This window comes from Myotis yumanensis, unplaced genomic scaffold (assembly GCF_028538775.1).
Source record: "Myotis yumanensis isolate MYYU_CA2020_CCGP unplaced genomic scaffold, mMyoYum1.0.hap1 SCAF_1, whole genome shotgun sequence".
In the NCBI taxonomy this organism is placed as follows: Eukaryota; Metazoa; Chordata; class Mammalia; order Chiroptera; family Vespertilionidae; genus Myotis; species Myotis yumanensis.
In genome coordinates this window covers 186,339,912-186,359,384 of record NW_027223752.1, presented here as the reverse complement: position 1 = coordinate 186,359,384, position 19,473 = coordinate 186,339,912, and the positions used below count along the sequence as shown (strand labels likewise).

General features: G+C 35.6%; 1 protein-coding gene across 26 annotated transcripts in view; it reads right to left on the bottom strand.

The window, feature by feature from the left end:
- The window catches only part of SEC31A (SEC31 homolog A, COPII coat complex component), a 77,964-nt gene that overhangs the window by 39,561 nt on the left and 18,930 nt on the right, over positions 1 to 19,473 (bottom strand). For 13 of the 26 annotated variants that reach the window (XM_070393721.1, XM_070393729.1, XM_070393763.1 and 10 more), the window contains exons 7-16: positions 18,269 to 18,411; positions 12,677 to 12,776; positions 9,942 to 10,103; positions 9,608 to 9,760; positions 6,820 to 7,047; positions 5,813 to 5,887; positions 4,015 to 4,053; positions 3,423 to 3,500; positions 1,461 to 1,536; positions 847 to 1,025 (exon numbers count right to left, since the gene is read on the bottom strand). In XM_070393721.1, coding sequence (XP_070249822.1) covers positions 847 to 1,025; positions 1,461 to 1,536; positions 3,423 to 3,500; positions 4,015 to 4,053; positions 5,813 to 5,887; positions 6,820 to 7,047; positions 9,608 to 9,760; positions 9,942 to 10,103; positions 12,677 to 12,776; positions 18,269 to 18,411 — 1,233 coding nt within the window. The remainder of the gene's footprint in view (positions 1 to 846; positions 1,026 to 1,460; positions 1,537 to 3,422; positions 3,501 to 4,014; positions 4,054 to 5,812; positions 5,888 to 6,819; positions 7,048 to 9,607; positions 9,761 to 9,941; positions 10,104 to 12,676; positions 12,777 to 18,268; positions 18,412 to 19,473) is intronic. The other 13 variants (XM_070393812.1, XM_070393829.1, XM_070393912.1 and 10 more) reach the window with 2 other exon arrangements.

The following is a 19,473-nucleotide window of genomic DNA, read 5'->3' as shown; positions in this document are numbered from 1 at the left end:
TAGGAAGACGTATGAAAAATTGCCATCAATTTGAGATTAAGAGGTACCAATCTGATGGGAGAATTAGAAGGTGCTAAATTTTTATATTTAAAATGTGCTATGTTCTTTCAAAAATATTGTACAATAAAAAATATGAAAAGTATTACTCATTTTAAAAATTATAAATTCAAAGAACAAAAAAAATACACCAAACTATCAACAATACCTATTTCTGGGTCCATAAGTTATGGGTGGGATTTGTGTTCTTTACTGTTTTCGGCATTTCAATTATCTACCATAATAGCAATTTTTAGCCGGTATGCCATGGCAGGCATACGAGTATGCCACAAGAATTTTTATTTATTTATTTATTAAATATATTTTATTGATTTTTTACAGAGAGGAAGGGAGAGGGATAGAGAGTTAGAAACATCGATGAGAGAGAAACAGCAATCAGCTGCCTCCTGCACACCCCCTGCTGGGAATGTGCCCACAACCAAGGTACATGCCCTTGACCGGAATCCAACCCGGGACCCTTGAGCCAAACCGGTTAGGGCGACCACAAGAATTTTTAAAACATGCAATACCTGACTATTGGAAATCATACTGACTTCTTTTCCCTTAGACTGTTAAATAAAAAGAAACAACAAGCCAACACAACAATAGCCGTCCGGTGTGAGTGAATCAAAATTATACACTTTTTTTGGGTAAGATCAGCAAAAAATATATTTTTTGGTGTGCACAGAATTTTAGTAGTTTATGTGTGCCATGAGATGAAAAAGGTTGAAAACTGCTGGTCTATATAAGAGGGTATTGTTTTTATAATCAGATAAAAGTTACTGTGTATCTATTTTTAAAATAACATACCCTGGTAATTTTGCTTTGGGATTTTGCAAAGTATTTTTTCTGTGTTCGAGCCAAGAGTTCTTGTCCTCCTGCTATCGCCAATATTATGGCATCAGCCATGCGGTTATCATGTAAACAAAGGTCAACAGCACTCTCAAAGTTACCCGTCAGCAAAGCCTGAGTAATTAAACCATCGATATCTGCAATAAGGAAATCAAACACCCAAGTTAAATAAATATCTTTGTTACAAGGAAAAATACTACACATATCAACTTCTACATGCACACAGAAAAGAGAAAAAAATGCCAATTTCTGAATATTACTGGTGATTAATTTCTAACACAACTGGTTGTAATCTATGGAAATTTACCAAGAGCATGTAAGTAAAATCTGTTAAGATAACACATTTTTCAGATTGCTTAACCTGGAGTAATAAATATCATTCTACAGTTTCTATCACATAGGTGTCAGAACATTCCACCATTTCTAAGGCATAATTTCACATACAAATATTAACTGGGTTCTTTTTTTCAACCTTCCATCACCTGTGACAAAACATTTCTAACTTAAACTTAAGAACTATTTGCTTTCAAATGGTTAAAAAAAAATCAGAAGTTAAAACCAACAGTACTTACCCCCACTGATGGAGATGTTAAATGGTCCTCCAGCTGAAGGTAGAAATTCAGATTCTTGCTTTTCCTCTTTAATATGCTAAAGAGATGAAAGGGCAACAATTTACGAGAATGAAATTGTGGAACAATTTTCTGGCAAAACAAAATTTATATATGATTATTCACCTACTGACTGAATGATGTGCCAAGTTTTCCAGAAAAGTGCTCAGATCCAAGTTTACACTTAATATCTATCACTTCCCTATGGATTAATTCCTATTGTACGATCACAAATAAAAATCCAAGATCATCAGAAGTAATGTTAAATAAACTGAAGTATACATATCCATTGTTGGTAGCTCAAAAGTAATTGAAGCTGAAGAATTTTTGTTTTCTTAGGTACCTTAACAAAGAGTAGCTTGAAACATACAAAATAATGTTTTTAATCAGACTAACTTAGATTTCAAAACAGCCCTGCTTCTACACATCTAAAATTTTCTGTCCACTAGTTTTAACTATAGGGTCTTTTTGTTTTTATTGAGTAAGTCATGAAAAAAAATCATCTGCTGTCCTCACATAAATGCAATATAAACAGATTACTTATAAATAGATTTTGTGTTCTCTTCAATTAGTCATTCCCAGAACAGCAGATTTATCTGGTAAAGATATATACACTGCTATAAATTTCTGAGACTATGTGTAAGACTGAGTAAATATAAATTCAATATATTTTTTTCTTCAGGAGAAAAGTCTATAATGGAGGCATATTGCTGGCAAATAGTTTATTATTTTTTTAAATATATTTTTATTGATTTCAGAGAGGAAGAGAGAGGGAGAGAGAGAAACATCAATGATGAGAGAGAATAATTGATTAGTTGCCTCCTGCACGCCCCACACTGGGGATCGAGCCCACAACCCGGGCATGTGCCCTCGACTGGAAACGAACCTGGGACCCTTCAGTCCGCAGGCCAACATTCTAGCTAGGGCTTTTTTTTTTTTTTTTTTTGCGGGGGGATGGGGGGGTGGGGGAAGCAAATTCTTTAAATGCCTTCTATACATAAAAATTCAAAAGAAGACAAAAAATAAAATATATCAGCGATGACAGAACATTTTAAAGAAAAGCATAGATGAGATAAAAGACATATTTTCTGTGCTTGTCAGACCTTCACAACTGAATATAAAAGCGCCTAATATTCAAATAAATGCTATTAATTCTAAGAAAACTGTTTTTTATAATCAGCTTATAGTAGTCTAAATTTATTGATGAATTATGTTTATAACTTAGTAAAAGTTAGTAAGAAACATTCCATAGTCAGGATAGCCCCATAATACAAAGAACAATGAAAAAGTCAAAGATGAGAAAAAAGATGAAATATAATTTAAAAGAAAAGTAATTATAGCATTATTCATTAGTTTAAAAAAAAACCCAGAAAATTAAAAGGGAAAAAAATTAATGGTACAACTCTTGTGTTCAAGGACTCTTTTAAACTATTGTAAAAATGGTCACCTACAACTCAGAATACATTTACAGTAAATCATGCCAATCAGTTTATTTAATGAAATACCCTTTACTTGAACTCAAAGTTCAAGAGACTAATTCAGAAGTTTATGTCACTGATAATGGGTCCTAAATATTAATATGCCAAGAAAAAACATCAACTTTACATACAATGCTCTGAAGATTTCTGAATAAAATCTCTTTTCAGGTTGATATCATATCCATATGACCAAATTAAGTCACTCTCACATCAACTGTTAATTTTAAACCATATAATTCAGCAGACAGGTCAGAGAACTAAAGATTTCAGAGATGATACTTCCATCAAACTAGTAAACAGACTCCTACCTTAAACATCTCTAAGAAAACAATATACTCCATCTTTATTTTGGAACAAGTAGTTAAGAAAAATTTCCATATTTCAATGTGAGATAAACAAATAGCACATACTTTTCAATGTAACTACAAATGAAAAAAATAATAAGTACCTCTCCCAAGAGCTGCTCTTCAGCAGCGGGGCTCTCCTCCCCATCACTCTGTGCTACTTGGTCAGAGTCTTTAAGAGCCTTTAGTACACAAAACAATTGCAGAGGAAGTTGAAGAATGTAGCATTAAAAGGTTATTAGTGAACAAGGAAGACAAACGACCCAATAACAACATTCAGAGCTAGTTTAATCATAAGAAGCAATACTAAGTAAATTTATTTGAGAAACACCATTAGAGGAAAAGCAAAAAGCCATCACAGCCGAGACCTTCCCTTTCTTTCCTACTAAATGTCCCCTCAGTATCAAAGAACTTAACCTTAAGTATGTGAGCAGTCGTTTTGTTTTTCCTCTTTTGTGAAATTTATATACTATCAAGAGCAAGGAATGCTCTACCAGCTAAATAAGGAAAGCTCTACCAGCTAAATTTGTATTATGTTAACATGAGAATTTATTCACTTATTAAAATATCTACAGTCAGCATTCAATTTTACAACATAAAGCAATAAAACAGACAAATTTCTTAAATTACATTTCCTTTTTTGTCATATCCTAAACCAACATTTTAGAAGGTAGCTATTTTTAAAGGCCTTCTTACCACATTGGGTCCATCCACTTTGTTCAAGGCCAAAGCAATCTGAAATAAAAACAACAACTCACCTACTAAATGGAATTCTATTTTAAGGTACATAGCAAACGTTCACCTCTTACTCTATTCTCATTGGCAAAAATTCAGATCAGGAACAGTATGTGTAAGAAAAGAATAAAATCTCTGCAGAACTGATTCTCAATGGTTCTAGTTTCAATCACAAGGAGTTCCACTGCTCACACATCACCTCACTCAACAACAAAACTAACTTCAAAATAAGCACGTTTTCTTCTACTTTGTTTTAAATAAAATAACTATAACTATTTTTAAAAAAATATTTCTTCAGGTACTCACTCTGGAAAGAACTGCTATAAGCAGTATTTTGACAATCAAATTCTTTTTCGTTAGTTTTTGCTATCTGGTATGCAGTAACGTTTTCATATCAATCTCTTAAAAACCTAAAGAAGTTACAACATCAAGAAGAGTAGACTAATAATAAAGTTAATATAAAAGAAATCTAAAGGTGTGATCAAAGACACACAGCCAGAGGGGCTGTGATGTGACCCCAAGACTGACAGCATGTGTTCAGCATGCCTAGTATGCAGTATACAACCTGTACCATGTATGCGACAACCCTGCAATGCTATAGAAACCTTTAGTCATTTTCAAAGAATGACAAGGGTTAATATAAATTACACAAAGAATCTACAATATGTCCTTCAAGGTTTTCAAAGTCAGAGTGTTTCTACTGTCCTGTTCATGCCAACATTGTGGAATAATAATTAAGCCCCTCTTAGAGAAGAAAACTGGAAAACTGAATACAACTTCCTTTTTAAAAGGGAATCTTTAAAAATATTAAAGCATTAAGCAAATCTCTTGGACTTTTTGTTTATTCAGGTTGAATGCAATAAATCTCCCTTGTTCTAGAGTATTTACTAGTTGCTTGTTAGCTGTAACAACTCAACACAGTTTTGGAATTATGGGCTAAAGGCATGAACAGCTAGGGTGGAAAATTGTGATAGCTTGAAATAGTACCCTATTTTTCATCACTTAAGTTGTGGTGAATGTGGGGTGATCTCTAACAGTTACCCTCTCTCTCTCCCCAAAAGCCACTGGTTACACACCCTCCTAAAAATCTGTATTATTTCCAGTGCTTGAGGTTCACAGTCTCTTTTTTAAAAAAATGTATTTTTATTGATTTCAGAGAAGAAAGGAGAGGGAGAGAGAGATGGAAACATCAATGATGAGAGAGAATCATTGATTGGCTGCCTCCTGCATGTCCCCCAGTGAGGATCGAGCCCGCAACCTGGGCATGTGCCCTTGACCGGAATCAAACCCAGGACCCTTCAGTCCACAGGCTGATGCTCTATCCACTGAGCCAAACCAGCTAGGGCGGTTCACAGCCTCTTATCATTCAAAGCCCAATCCTTCCTGACACAGCTCTTTAAATTGAAGATGGTTCTGGTAGCTTCAAAATTCAGGTATAAAGTGGAATTCCACAATTAACAACAGTACTCAAAACTTAGGCAACCAAAAACAAATTCTTATAAATATTTATTGAATGATTGAGATTATCTGTGTAGAACTTTATTTTTAATATGTTTTTATTGATTTTTAGAAAGAGAGAAAGGGAGAGGGGTAGAGCAATAGAAACATCGATGAAAGAGCAGCATCATCGATGGGCTGCCTCTTAGATGCACCCTTACTGGGCCACAGAGTCCAGGCTAGAACTTTATTTTTAAAAACCTATTCTACATAAACATTTTACTTGTATAAGAACAAGCTTTTCACTTTTCCAAAAGTTTACCTTTTTTCCTAGGTCTTCTTTACTGTATCCTAGAAGTTGAAGGTATTTTCCACGAGAATCATCTTCAAAGTTTACCTTTAAAAAGACATATTCTTGAAACAAAGACCTGCATATAAAGGCCTAATTTTTAATTAATTGATCAAATTTCAAGTATTATTATTAAAAATATCTAACATCTACTATATCAACTGGAAGGTTCACTTTAAGAAAGAATCCAAAGAATAGCTTTTCTTTAAATATTTTGTAAATAATAAGAATACTTCTAATTATCTTGGTTGAATAAAGCTTACTTTTAAAATGGTAATTTTTGTAAATACAAACTAACTCATGTCCAAAGGCTATATGAATGCAAAAGTCACACTATGAGGAACATTCAGCATCCTAAAACTTTCCCAAAATTAATATTTGATAAAAATATATATATAAATAAACTATAATTTTAGAATTTTACCATATTGATTCAAGATCTCTTTTGTTTGGAAAATTCATTATCAAGAATAGACATTCCAGTGGAGGTAAATGACCAACCAGAAAATTCTATTTGTTATTCTACTGTCATAAATGCAACTCAGTGAAAAGGATGAGAAATGCCTCCAATCTCTCTCCTCTATATCTCTTCTGTCTTTTCCCATTTTCCTTAACTGGATCTATCACAAAAAATAAATATTCTATTTTTTATTATACTTATGCTTTTATGTATACTAAGTTCTATGTTCTAATTTTAAAATAGGTCTGGTGAATATTATGTCCTTCTCACTTAAGGTCATCCATTATATTGATTTTTACTTATTAAAAAAGTACTTCATATTAGGCTTTTAAAAAAGAGAAGGGGAAAAAAAGAGAAGAACTCCTGACATAAAAAGTTAGGTCATGTGCTCTTCATAAGGATTCCTTAATTTCATCACATTATTCTAATTGTTTCTTTAATAGGAAGACAGATTTAGAATATAATGGGAGTAGTTAAATTTGCAAGTAATGAAATAAAATTGTTTTAATTCCAACTTTACCTTCAAAAAGGACCACACATGTTTTTCAAAATCCGACTGAGAAGCATCAATTTTTTTCTGACAATAATTGACAAAGCCTTGTGACTGCACGACCTGCTGAAGTTGGTCTGATCGGCTGAGGAATTCCTTTTCGGTTACAACCTGACTAATGAACACGTGCTGCTGCAGCTCAGCTCCCTGCTGAGACTGCACTTTGACATTCTCAAAGGTAACCAGTTTGCCTCCAAACTATAAAAGAACAAACAAACAAAATCAATTTGAACCACAAGGATGTGGCCAGAAAACATGCTATTGTAAACATGCTAACAGAAAGACTTGTGACCTAAATAAATACTTTGGATAAAGTTAGCTGACACACGCTCCCATACCCCACAATTTGACTCTGTCTTCAATTATTATTCCTTTTTACAAAACCCACCTTCTAGATAAAAATGTACTACTTACTGTGCCCCACAATTTCTCACCTACTTGATTTTATTAACTTCCACATGCTCAATGCTACTTCCCTTCAAGGCCCAGGCAATGTCATCACTTCTTCCACCCCAGATGCCTTCAGCGTATTACATATCTTTTGATTGAACTATTCTCTTTTGATTCAACTATTAGTAATATGTATTTGCTTCAGATGCTGTTCTAGAGTTTTAGAGGATGGCAGAACAGGCCACTCTTGCAAAATATACCATTTGACATGATAATTTTGAGCTATTAACTACTTGAAAACGAGCAGGAACAAGGCACTCTGACCTTTTCTTTTCTTCCTGAAAGTAGGAGATGAAACTCCCATATGAGAGCTGCTCTCCCTATACCAAGAGTAAAGAAACATTCTTATCACCAGAGATGAGAGTTAAGGCTGAGAGAAATCTATACCAACAGTTGTTAAATAACAATTATCTCCCTTTAGTCTCTTTCTATATTTTTACTTTTCTACAATTGCCATCTGTTCAACCTAGTATATAAGCACTTAGACTTTGCCACTTTTTTGAGTCTTCGTTTTCCTATGGAACTTCCATGGACATGTAAAAATCTGTATGCTTTTCTGTTATTCTATCTTATGTCAATTTAATTCTTAGGCCATGCCAAAAAACCTAGGAGGGTAGATGCAAAGTTGTGTCTTCTCTATATTTACAAGGAAGGCTCTGTGCCTACTTTATTCTTTTATTACCTAAAGTACCCAATATCTGCCTTATATATAGCAAGTAGACAGTTAAATCTAATTAATGTATTCATAAAAAATAAACATAGGTAAAGAAGAAAATACAGGACCAAATTTGGTTCTTTATACTCAGTAATTTTTATACAAGGATTATGATCTTTACACCAACTAATCTTTTCTTTTTTACTTATAAAATTTTTTACTTATTTTAGAGAGAAGACAGGGGAGAGAGAGAGAAATAAAGAGAACATCAATGTGAGAGAGAAACATTGACTGGCTGCCTCCTGCATGCAGCCCAACTAGGGAACAAACCAGAAATCTGGGTATGTACCCTGACCGGGAATGGAACCCACCACTTTTTGGTGTACAGATGATGCAATGAACTGAGCCACACCAGCCAGGACTACACAACTTATTTTACTAAGTATTTAATATATTAAAAGTGTTTGTTATGTCAGGCATAATAGGACATACCAAGACATAAAACATAGCCACTATCCTTAAGAAACTAACATGAAAATAAAACTGGATACAAGCACAGATAAGACCATGATATGGAACTTCACAGAAGGGCAAAAAGCACTGGGTTTTCTCAAGTTTTAGGGAAGTTTGAGAAAACTGCACCCAAAAGCAAGACCTAAACTGAATTTAACAGGATGATTAGGTTTATTTAATTGGTTCTACGTATTATCATTATAAAGTTACATTATAAGAATGTAAATGCTGTTTGCTAGCCATCAGTTTTTTAAATCATTCAAAACAAATACAGAAAACTTAAATATCACTACTGAAGATAATAAAAATATTTTTTAAATCTTAGTAATTTAATTTATAAAAATTAAAAGAAATAAAAAATTTGGAAAGGTTAAAAATAGAAAGTATAGCCCTGGCTGGATAGATCAGTTGTTTAGAGCATCATCTCAATATGCCTGGGGTCGATCCCTGGTCAGGGCACATACAAAAATCAACGAATGAATGAATCACTAAGTTCAACAATGTGTCTCTGTCTCTGTCTCTGTCTCTGTCTCTCTCTCTCTCCCCCCTAAGCTCGAAGTGAAGAAGAAAAAACACAACCTCCTCCAAAAAATCTTCTAAAAAAAAAAACCCCACAAAAGGAATGAAAGAAGAGATACAGAAGGAAGACAGGTTTAAAAAGGTGAAGGGAGAGATAGATTGTTGTTGTACAATGTGAATGTAGTTAATGCCACTGAACTGTTATGTTTTAAAATGGTCAATATAGCCCTGAGCAGTTTGGCTCAGTAGTTGAGCATCAACCTAAGAACCAGGAGCTCATAGTTTGATTATCCATCAGGGCACATGGCCAGGTTGCTGGCTCAATCCCCAGCAGGGGGCCTGCAGGAGGCAGCCAATCAATGATTCTCTTTCATCAACGTTGTTTCTATTGCTCTCTCCCTCTCTCATCCCCTCTAAAATCAATAAAAATCTTTAAAAAAAAAAAAAGAAAAGAAAAGAAAAAAGGGAGTAGATCCCACTTTTCCTGAGAAGCCTTTTAAATGAAGAAAAAGTCACAGACACATTTCAAACTCAATCTTCTTCCATCAGAGTGATCCTACAATAACATTTTTCTATGATAAGTCCTTTGTGATTTATGGACCATAAAAACAATCCACCTACTGAAAAGGAAGCACCAACAGGCCTTCGGATCCATTTGGGTGGCTTCTTCAGAGGCAACACTATACTATGCTGAGCAGCCTGCTGAGGAATTTGTAATGGAGGAAGGGGCTGTCCTGTGCCAAAGGGATCAAGATTTCCAAAAGATGATGAAAGCTAAAAAAAAAATAATAATAATAATGTGAGTATTTCTAACTTGTACAAGAAATGTTTTCAAGTTATATCCAAGAATTATTTTATCACAGTTATCCAATTAATCAGTATTGTTGATCAGTAAAATCATTTTCAAACTAATTACACAATGAGATGATAAAAAAACCTCAACATTTCCTATTACCTTGTCGGCTTGTTTCTGCCTCAAGCCATCTGTACTCCCTCCCATGATAGAGTACACACTGATACGCCCATCAAAGGAAGCAGCTGACAAGACAGCAGGATTTCTGGGACACCACTGAATATCAAAGCACCACTGTGTGTTGGTGGGGAGTTCATATAAGACCTAGGCAAAAGTTAGAAGATGGCATACTGTCACTTTATAGCCAAAACACCTGAATTAATATGATCAACAAGTACAGCTTAAACATTTTTTATAGAAAGTGTCTTTAGCCAAGAAAAACAAGTATAAGAATTTCTTTAAAGTACAAGAAAGTCCATTATGATAGTCTGTTATGATAAAAAAGGAATGCTACTCAAAATGTCGGCCACATTTGGAATAAGTACATCTTAAAAACTGAAGTTTTTATTGATGCATCTGAAAGACCAGAACACTCTATTAGAGTTAGTTTATTAGACTCTAAAAGATCACTAGTGTGTTATCCAACTGGTTTTGTTCACTAAGATCTAAACAACCATATTTAGACTATTTGAAGACCAAAATGTAAAAATAATCTTGAGAAGGAAGAATTCCCTGAAAAATCTGGCTTTTGGTCAAAGCGAGAAAACAAGTACACATCATTCTTATTATAGTAAAATCGAAACAGAATTCAGCATAAACAGTGTTTTAGAAGGAAAAGAATATTGAATTATTATAAAAATGACCTTTACAATGCAATAACTTTTGCTAACTCAAAATCAGTGTGATAGTAACTGATGCTCTTCAAAGAGCATAGGTTTTGTGGCATTAAGAAAGGGAATGAGGAGTTATTGTTTAATGGGTACAGAGTATCAATCTGAGAAGATGAAAAAGTTCTGGATATGGACGGTGGTGATGGTGGTTCAACAACGTACACTGAACTGTATACCTAAAAATGGCTAAAATGGTATGTGCTATGTGTATTTTACCACAATAAAAGAACACGTATACTATGCATCTTTCAAAAGAAAAAGAAATAAAATTAGTTTAACTTTGGCTTATGTAACATTTAAAATGTTTTATTTTATAAGAAAACAGAATTAAGTGTAAAGATATTTTAGCCTGCTTGTCTTTCATGCTTAAATTGACTGATAAGATTCAAAGTTTCATAATAATTCAATCACCTGTGTATTTTTAATTTGCCTTTGAATAAAAAAATCTACATTGTTTTAGTTTCAGAATGCATGAAAGTTTATCACTTCAAAGTCTGATAACACACAAACTAATCAAATGCAAAAATTTCATTTTACCAATTTACATAACTGAGAAAATTAGAACAATAATTTCTATGAATTTTGAACTCAGCTGGGAAGGCACAGTGTAAAATGCAAGATTTTTATTATTTGGTGCATAAACCATACAAGACAAAACTTACTATTTTAATTTTTTCTCTTGTCTCTCCTAACTAATGTTTCTACATTCTTACAGACATCACTCCATCTGAAAACTTTAAATCACAAATCAAGTAACAGAAGTATTTGTTTTACTATTATAGATTAAAACCTATTGAAGATACTTTTTATTTTTTACTAGTATGCCATCAGGGTAACTAGCAAAGTACTTGCAATAATCTAACTTAATTTTTAAAAAGTAAAAGTTTAGCCGAAACCGGTTTGGCTCAGTGGATAGAGCGTCGGCCTGCGGACTGAGGGGTCCCGGGTTCGATTCCGGTCAAGGGCATGTGCCTTGGTTGCGGGCATATCCCCAGTGGGAGATGTGCAGGGGGACAGCTGATCGATGTTTCTCTCTCATCGATGTTTCTGGCTCTCTATCTCTCTCCCTTCCTCTCTGTAAAAAATCAATAAAATATATTAAAAAAAAAAAAAGTAAAAGTTTATAAAAGCTATAATTAAAATCTGCAGCCTCTTGCCCAACACTGAAAGAAAGGAGAACCATTCAATTACTAAAAATAATAAACATAATAGTTAAAAGAAAATTTTAGTATATAAAGCAAAGCAAATAAAATTATATTTATACAGTATTTACATTTAATAAGGTAAAATGTCCTACATCTAAATTTCTATAGGTAAAACATATAAATTTATATTACAAAGTATTATATTCGTACTATATAATTCACAAAAGAGAATCAAAACCCATCTCTACTGGTTTCCAGAAGTCAAAGAGGATCTTCAGGAATGGTAGAGCAGGAAAAAGAACCAACCCTTGAATACTCCTACTTTAAAGGCACTGATTTACAGAAACCACATGTTAAATACATCAGTCCAAGTATTTCTGAGTCTAGGTCAGTGGTTCTCAACCTTGGCTGCACATTAGAATCACCTGGGAATCTTTTTAAAATCCTGATTTCTTTGTTATGGGGTGGGGCCACAACATTAGTAACAAAGAAACAGAATTTCCGGAGGATGAGGCCCAGAAATCAGGATTTTAAAAAGATTCCCAGGTGATTCTAATGTGCAGCCAAGGTTGAGAACCACTGGTTTAGGTAAACACCTTTTATTGTAAATGGGGGTGGAGTATGATTACTAGTTTCAAATATACTATTTCAATGACTAATTTTCCCAGATGACACAACTGAGCTTAGATAATGTTCCTGATAAAAATCTCTAATAGATTAACATTTCACACATACCTCCATCTACTTTCACATGTCCTTAATTGTAATAATGCAATAAAGAATCCATGTGAAAAATTTCTTATTCAGGTAGAGATAAAATATTATGATAGCTATAAGTGTATGAAATGTTTCCTCTCCATACCTCTCCTGTGTTTGGGTTGGAGCAGAGAATCTTAGCATCTTTTCCACAGCTCAGTAACAATTCAGGATCTGCCATGCTCCAAGCAATTGCCAAAATTCCCCTTATAAAAAACACAAAGAAATGAAGAAATTTTTAATCTTGAAAAAAACAAATCTCCAAATTATTTCTGTGTAAGCTTTAAAGACACACACTGCTAACAAAAATATAATTTCATATAATCTATCTGGAAAGCAATTTAGTAATGCATATGCTCTTTGATCATCACAAAGCTATATACTAGTAATACAGTGTGCAGTGTATATTAGCAAAAAATAAAAACAAATGCCCAAAATGAACTGTGTAATAATAAATTATTACAGATCATCTTTAGATGAGAAAATGTGTAGTTAAAAATTCTGTTGTAGCCCTGGCCAGTTTGGCTCAGTGAGTAGAGCATCGGTCTACGGACTGAAGGGTCCCAGGTTCGATTCCGGCTAAGGGCACATACCTGGGTTGCAGGCTTGATCCCCAGTGTGGGGTGTGCAGGAGGCAGCCAATCAGTGATTCTTTCTCATCATTGATGTTTCTATCTCTCTCTCCCTCTCCCTTCCTCTCAGAAATCAATAAAAATATATATATATTAAAAAAAATTCTGTTGTAGAAATCTATTACTATTAAATGGTGTTCATAACTAATGAAAAAATGTTATGCACATAAATTCATATAAAATATGTAATCACATTAAATATTTACACATATGTATATGTAAATAAATACAGATATGCACAATAAAATGTTTTACTTACAAGTAGATAGGAAATATAACTATTTCACATTTTCTTCTTTTTGTCTACATTTTCTAGCTTTTGTTATCAGAGAAGTTCTAGCATAGGAAATATTTTTTATTGATTTAAAAATTTGTCTCATAAAGTATTACAGATCCAAATGCCAAAGATCTGATTCTACAGTTCTTTTTGTGTTATAACTTTTTATTTTTATCCTAAGTATAACAAAAGTAGTATTTTTGGTAACTTTTCTGAAAATTCAGATTAGAATAGAGGGTGTTATCCCACCATCACACACACACACACAAAATTATTAAAAGTGTGTCTTTTCTATACTCATGCCTTTGTTGGGAGGAAAGTAAACATTATCGTACCATGAAGAAAATACTAGAAACTAAAATTTAAAGACCAGATACTAGAAAATACTAGATACTAGAAAAATACTAAAAACTAGACATATATTTGCGTATTTCTTAAAACAAAAACATACAAATTAATATCCCTCAATTTTCCTGAAAACATCACAGTAGCTAAGCCAATGAAGTGTTTTTCTTTCCCCAAAAAGTTGTTTTTAATTTTATATTTCTTACAATTTAATATCAGAATCAGAAAAGTATGGTACAGGAAAAGGGCCCAAATTGTTTATTTTATTTTTAATATTTTATTGATTTTTTACAGAGAGGAAGGGAGAGGGATAGAGAGTTAGAAACATCGATGAGAGAGAAACATCGATCAGCTGCCTCCTGCACACTCCCTACTGGGGATGTGCCTGCAACCAAGGTACATGCCCTTGACTGGAATCGAACCTGGGACCCTTGAGTCCGCAGGCCGATGCTCTATCCACTGAGCCAAACCGGTTAGGGCGACCCAAATTGTTTATGACTTTTGTTTCCAATAGTTTATTTTTTTAAAGTTAAAGTCTTTATAAAAATTATAAAGACAGTGTGATGTACACCCTAATACTTCTCACCTAGATTCACCAATGGGGCCACATTTACTTAATGTCTTTCTCTCTCTGATCATTTGAGGTTAATTGCCGATATTATGACATCTCATCCTTACACTTATCTCCGGGGATTAGAACATTCTCCTAAATGATTACAATACAAATACATACTGAAAATACTTATTATTTATATGTAATGCTTTAAAATAATATAGTTCATATTTAAATTTCCTCAATAACGTATTTTCTAACTGCCTCCCCCCTTTATAATTCAATCATACATGTCAAGAATTTCAAGGCATGTCAAGAATGCCTTTTTAAAAAAATCCATGTAGCCGAAACCGGTTTGGCTCAGGGGATAGAGCGTCGGCCTGCGGACTGAAAGGTCCCAGGTTCGATTCCGGTCAAGGTCATGTACCTGGGTTGCGGGCACATCCCCAGTGGGAGATGTGCGGGAGGCAGCTGATCGATGTTTCTCTCCCATCGATGTTTCTAACTCTCTATCTCTCTCCCTTCCTCTCTGTAAAAAATCAATAAAATATATTTAAAAAAATAAAATAAAATAAAAAAATCCATGTAATATTTAATATCACATTTTAAAGAACATTTAGGATTTACATTTTTTTTTTTTTAAATCACAGAATGGTAGATTGGAAATAACCCTAAAAATCATCTAACCCAACTCTTGCATTTATTAGAGGGAGAAAATTGAGAATTAGAGAGATTAATTTTCTCCTGGCACCCAGTATGTATTTATGCCTTGCTAAATTATGACCATTCCTAAAATCGTCAGTATAATATAGCATTAAGAGTATGAACTCTGGCCCTAACTGGTTTGGCTCAGCGGATAGAGCATCGGCCTGCGGACTGAAGGGTCCCAGGTTCGATTCTGGTCAAGGGCATGTACCTGGGTTGCAGGCACATCCCCAGTAGGGGGCGTGCAAGAGGCAGCTGAATCGATGTTTCTCTCTTATCAATGTTTCTAACTCTGTATCCCTCTCCCTCTCCCTTCCTCTCTGTAAAAAATCAATAAAATATATTTAAAAAAAAAAAAAGAGTATGAACTCTGATGCCCTGGCTGGTGTGGCTCAGTTGGTTGGGCATCATCCCATGCACCAAAAGGTCACCAGCTCAATTCCAGGTCAGGCCACATAACTAGGTTGTAGGTTCGATTCCTGGTCAGGGTGCATACAGGAGGCAACCGTTTGATATTTCTCATATCGATGTTTCTCTCTTTTCCTCTCCCTTCCTCTCTCTAAAATCAATAAAAACATATTTTTAAAAAAGAGCATGTTCTCTGAGATCAGAACCTTTGGACTGGAAGTCAGTATTTGAGTTATGTGATGCAGGTCAAATTTAAACTTGCTGAGCTTCATTTTCTAATCTATAAAAGGGGCTAATAGTACTTTCACCATAGATTTGTTATGAGGATTAATCAAGCTAATATTTAAAGTACTTGCATACTTTACATGTTATATAAGTGTTAGTTGTCCTCCCACTACAATGTAAGCTCCCTGAGGTCATACATTTTTGTCTATTATATTACCAAATCCTAGCACAGTAGTTGGTATACAGTAAGTGTTCAATAAGTATGTATTACATGAATTTTTTTTAAAAAACCTTACCTACATGAGGAAAATATTAGAACTTCTCAAAACCATTCATCTCTATATATGAAAGCTTAAGCGACTGAACGACTGAATGGCCAAACGACCTGTCAACCAGTTGCTATGATGTGCACTGACCACCAGGAGGCAGATGCTCAATGCAGGAGCTGCCCCCTGGTGATCAGTGTACTCCCACAGCCAACCTTCCATGGCTGGCCAACCTCCTGTAGCCAGCCGGCACCCCGATCTGCCCTGATGGGGGAGGAGCCAGCCATCCAACCTCCTGTGGTCCCTCCCCTGGCCGACTGGCCCCCCAATTGGCCCCCATTGCTGGCCAGGCCAAGGGACCCCACCAGTGCACGAATTTGTGCATAGGGCTTCTAGTCCTATCTAATAATAGACAAACATGGTAATTGACCGTACCTTCGCTACGCCTCCCATTGGCTAATCAGCACGATATGCAAATTAACCTCCAATAAAGATGGCGGCTAATTTGCATACTGCAGGCAGGGCGGGTCAGCGCCATCCCACCTGCCCTGCCGCCATCCAGGCCTGCTATCTGCGACCCGGGGCGGCGGGCATCCAGTGTGCGACCCGACCTGGGGCAGCCGAACGGGGAGAAGCGATCCCCCGGCCCGCCCGGGCATCCTGTGTGCGACCCAACCCGGGGCGGCCGGGCAGAGAAGCAGCGATCCACCGGCCTGCCCGGGCATCCCATGTGCGACCCGACCCAGGGCAGTGGGGCGGGACAGCATGGCTCCTCTGTCACCCCAGCTTCCTCATCACAGCTCCCTTGGGGGCCTAAGCCTTTAGTCGGACATCCCCCGAGGGCTCCGACTAAAGGCTGTCTGACTGCAAGCTTAGACCTGATCCCCCGGGGAGTGGACCTAAGTCAACAGGTGGGCATCCCCCAAGGGGTCCTGGACTGCAAATGGACACAGGCCGGGCTGAGGGACCCCCCGAGTGCACAAATTTTTGTGCACCGGGCCTCTAGTTCTTTAATAAAAAGCCAACTGAAGTGCAACATTTAAATAGGATTACATTTTAATGGGATTCTTTTCTCCTTTAGAAGGAGCTCAAGGAGAAGTCAAAAACTTTAAGACTTCTTAGTATGCAAATCCACCACACAGCGGGAAAAGGGATTTAAAGTTTTAGTTTATATATCCCTAAACAGGAAAGAAAAAAAACAACACCCAAAAGTACTTAGAAAATCCTGTGACATTAAAAGGGATTTGTTTCTGTTTGAAAACATTGAACAAATACGCATAAGCTCCCTGGCTACCTAAATACCAATGATGGGAAATTTGCCAAATTACTAATTAAATTTAATGTTACTAAAACTAACATGAGAGCCCGGCTGGAGTGGCTCAGTGGTTGAGCCTTGACCTATGCACCAGAAGGTCATGGTTGATTCCCAGTCAGGGCACATGCTGGGGTCTTGATCCCCAGAAGGGGGAGTGCAGGAGGCAGCCGATTGATATTTCTCTCTCACTGATGTTTCTATCTCTCTCTCCTCCCAGTCTCTCTCTAAAATCAATAAAAATATATTTAAATAAATAAATAAGCTAACATGAGAAGATTCTCATATCTTTTTAGCACATCCAGACATTTATTAAAACTGAAAGCAAGCCCTAGTTGGTTTGGTTCAATTGATAGAGCATCAGCGTGTAGACCAAAGGGTCCCTGGTCGGGGCGCGTGCAGGAGGCAACCAATCAATGTGTTTCCCTCACTCTTCCACTCTCCCTAAAAATCAATGGAAAAATATCCTTGGGTGAGGATTAATAAAAAACAAAACAAAACAAAACAAAACCTAAAAGTAAAATGAACCACATACTTTCTCAAAAGTGTTTCCTTTTAAATTAAAATAAAAGAAAACAAACTTTTCAATTTTGCATGACATTGAATGTTATGCAAGTCTCTTCATAATTATGATAACCCTAAGAAAGAGCAAACTGTATAAAGTCAAGAGTTGTCTCAAGGTGTTGTGATCTACTGGAACTTTGATCTATTAATTATTACCTGAAATAAGTAGTGGAAAATCCTCTACACATTTTTGTGTTCTTATGACATGATCTGGTTACCATTTGGGGGTACAGAAAATTAGATAACTACTGCTTAAAATAAAAAAAAACCATTTATTTACACTAACATTTACAAAAAATAGAAACAAAGTAGATTCTCTAGTTTAATAAAAATTACCTGATAAATCAAAGTAGTAAGTAAATATGTTTTTAAAAATAAACAATTATGTTCGTTGAAAAAGCAGCATGATACCTGGCATGGTTTTCTAGGACACGGAGTGGAGTGGAGGCAAAGCGAAGATCCCACACCTGGACCACTGGTAACCTATCATCTTCAGATGCAAGGACCATCTGAGTAGCAACTTCAGGATGCCACGCCAACCCAGAGCAATGCATCTGCAGATAGTTAAGGCTAACATTTTTATCAGTCATATTATTTTATGAAAAGCCAAAATGAACTTAAGGAATATGCCTTTGTTGAAACAAACAGTAGAAAACATCAGCTCAGGCTTAGTCTACTTAAAAAAACACACACAAAATATCTCGGGGGAGGGAGAAGAGGGCATAGGAGGGATAAATGGGGATGGAAAAAGACTTGCTTTGCGGTGGTGAACATACAATACAATATACAGATGATGTATTATACAACTTTACACTTGAAAACTATATAATTTTATTAACTTATGTCACCCTAATAAATTCAATAAAAAAGTAAACAGACCTCCAAAAATCTAAAGAGTATTAAATTTTATTAAACAATCTTGAACAGCAGTCTTAAAAGTAAAAAGTTTAAAAGTGTTCAATTCATCCAGCTATTTGATACATAAAGCAATTCTAGGCCAGAACCTGTTTTGCTGCCAAAAATGTAACTAGGAGGAAGTTTGTTTTGTTTTGTTGGTTTTTTAAATATGTCTTTATTGATTTCTGAGAGGAAGAGACAGAGAGAGAGAAACATCAATGATGAGAGAGAATCATTAATTGGCTTCATCCTGCACCCCCCACACGGGGGATCAAGCCCTGAAATCTAGGTATGTGTCCTGACCAGAAATCAGACCTCAACTTCCGGGTTCCTAGGTCGATGCTCAACCACTGAACCATACTGGCTGGGCCAGGAGGAAATTTTATACAAATTTAAAATTTAACACTTTCAGAAAAATAAAGAGAAAAAAATCTATCCTATCTAATAATAGAGAAACATGGTAATTAGCCGTACCTCCGCTACCCTTCCCATTGGCTAATCAGGGCAATATGCAAATTAACTGCCAACCAAGATGGCGGCCGGCAGCCAGGCAGCTTGAAGCGAACAGGAGGCTTGCTTGCTTCAGTGACGTAGGAAGCCAACGTTCCCCGCCAGCCGCTGCCGGCCTCTGAGCTTGCAGTTTGAAACATTGTTACAAATATAGAAGCTAAACAAAACCCCAGAAACCTGCTTTCACCCAGCCGGGCTTCAGCCAGCAG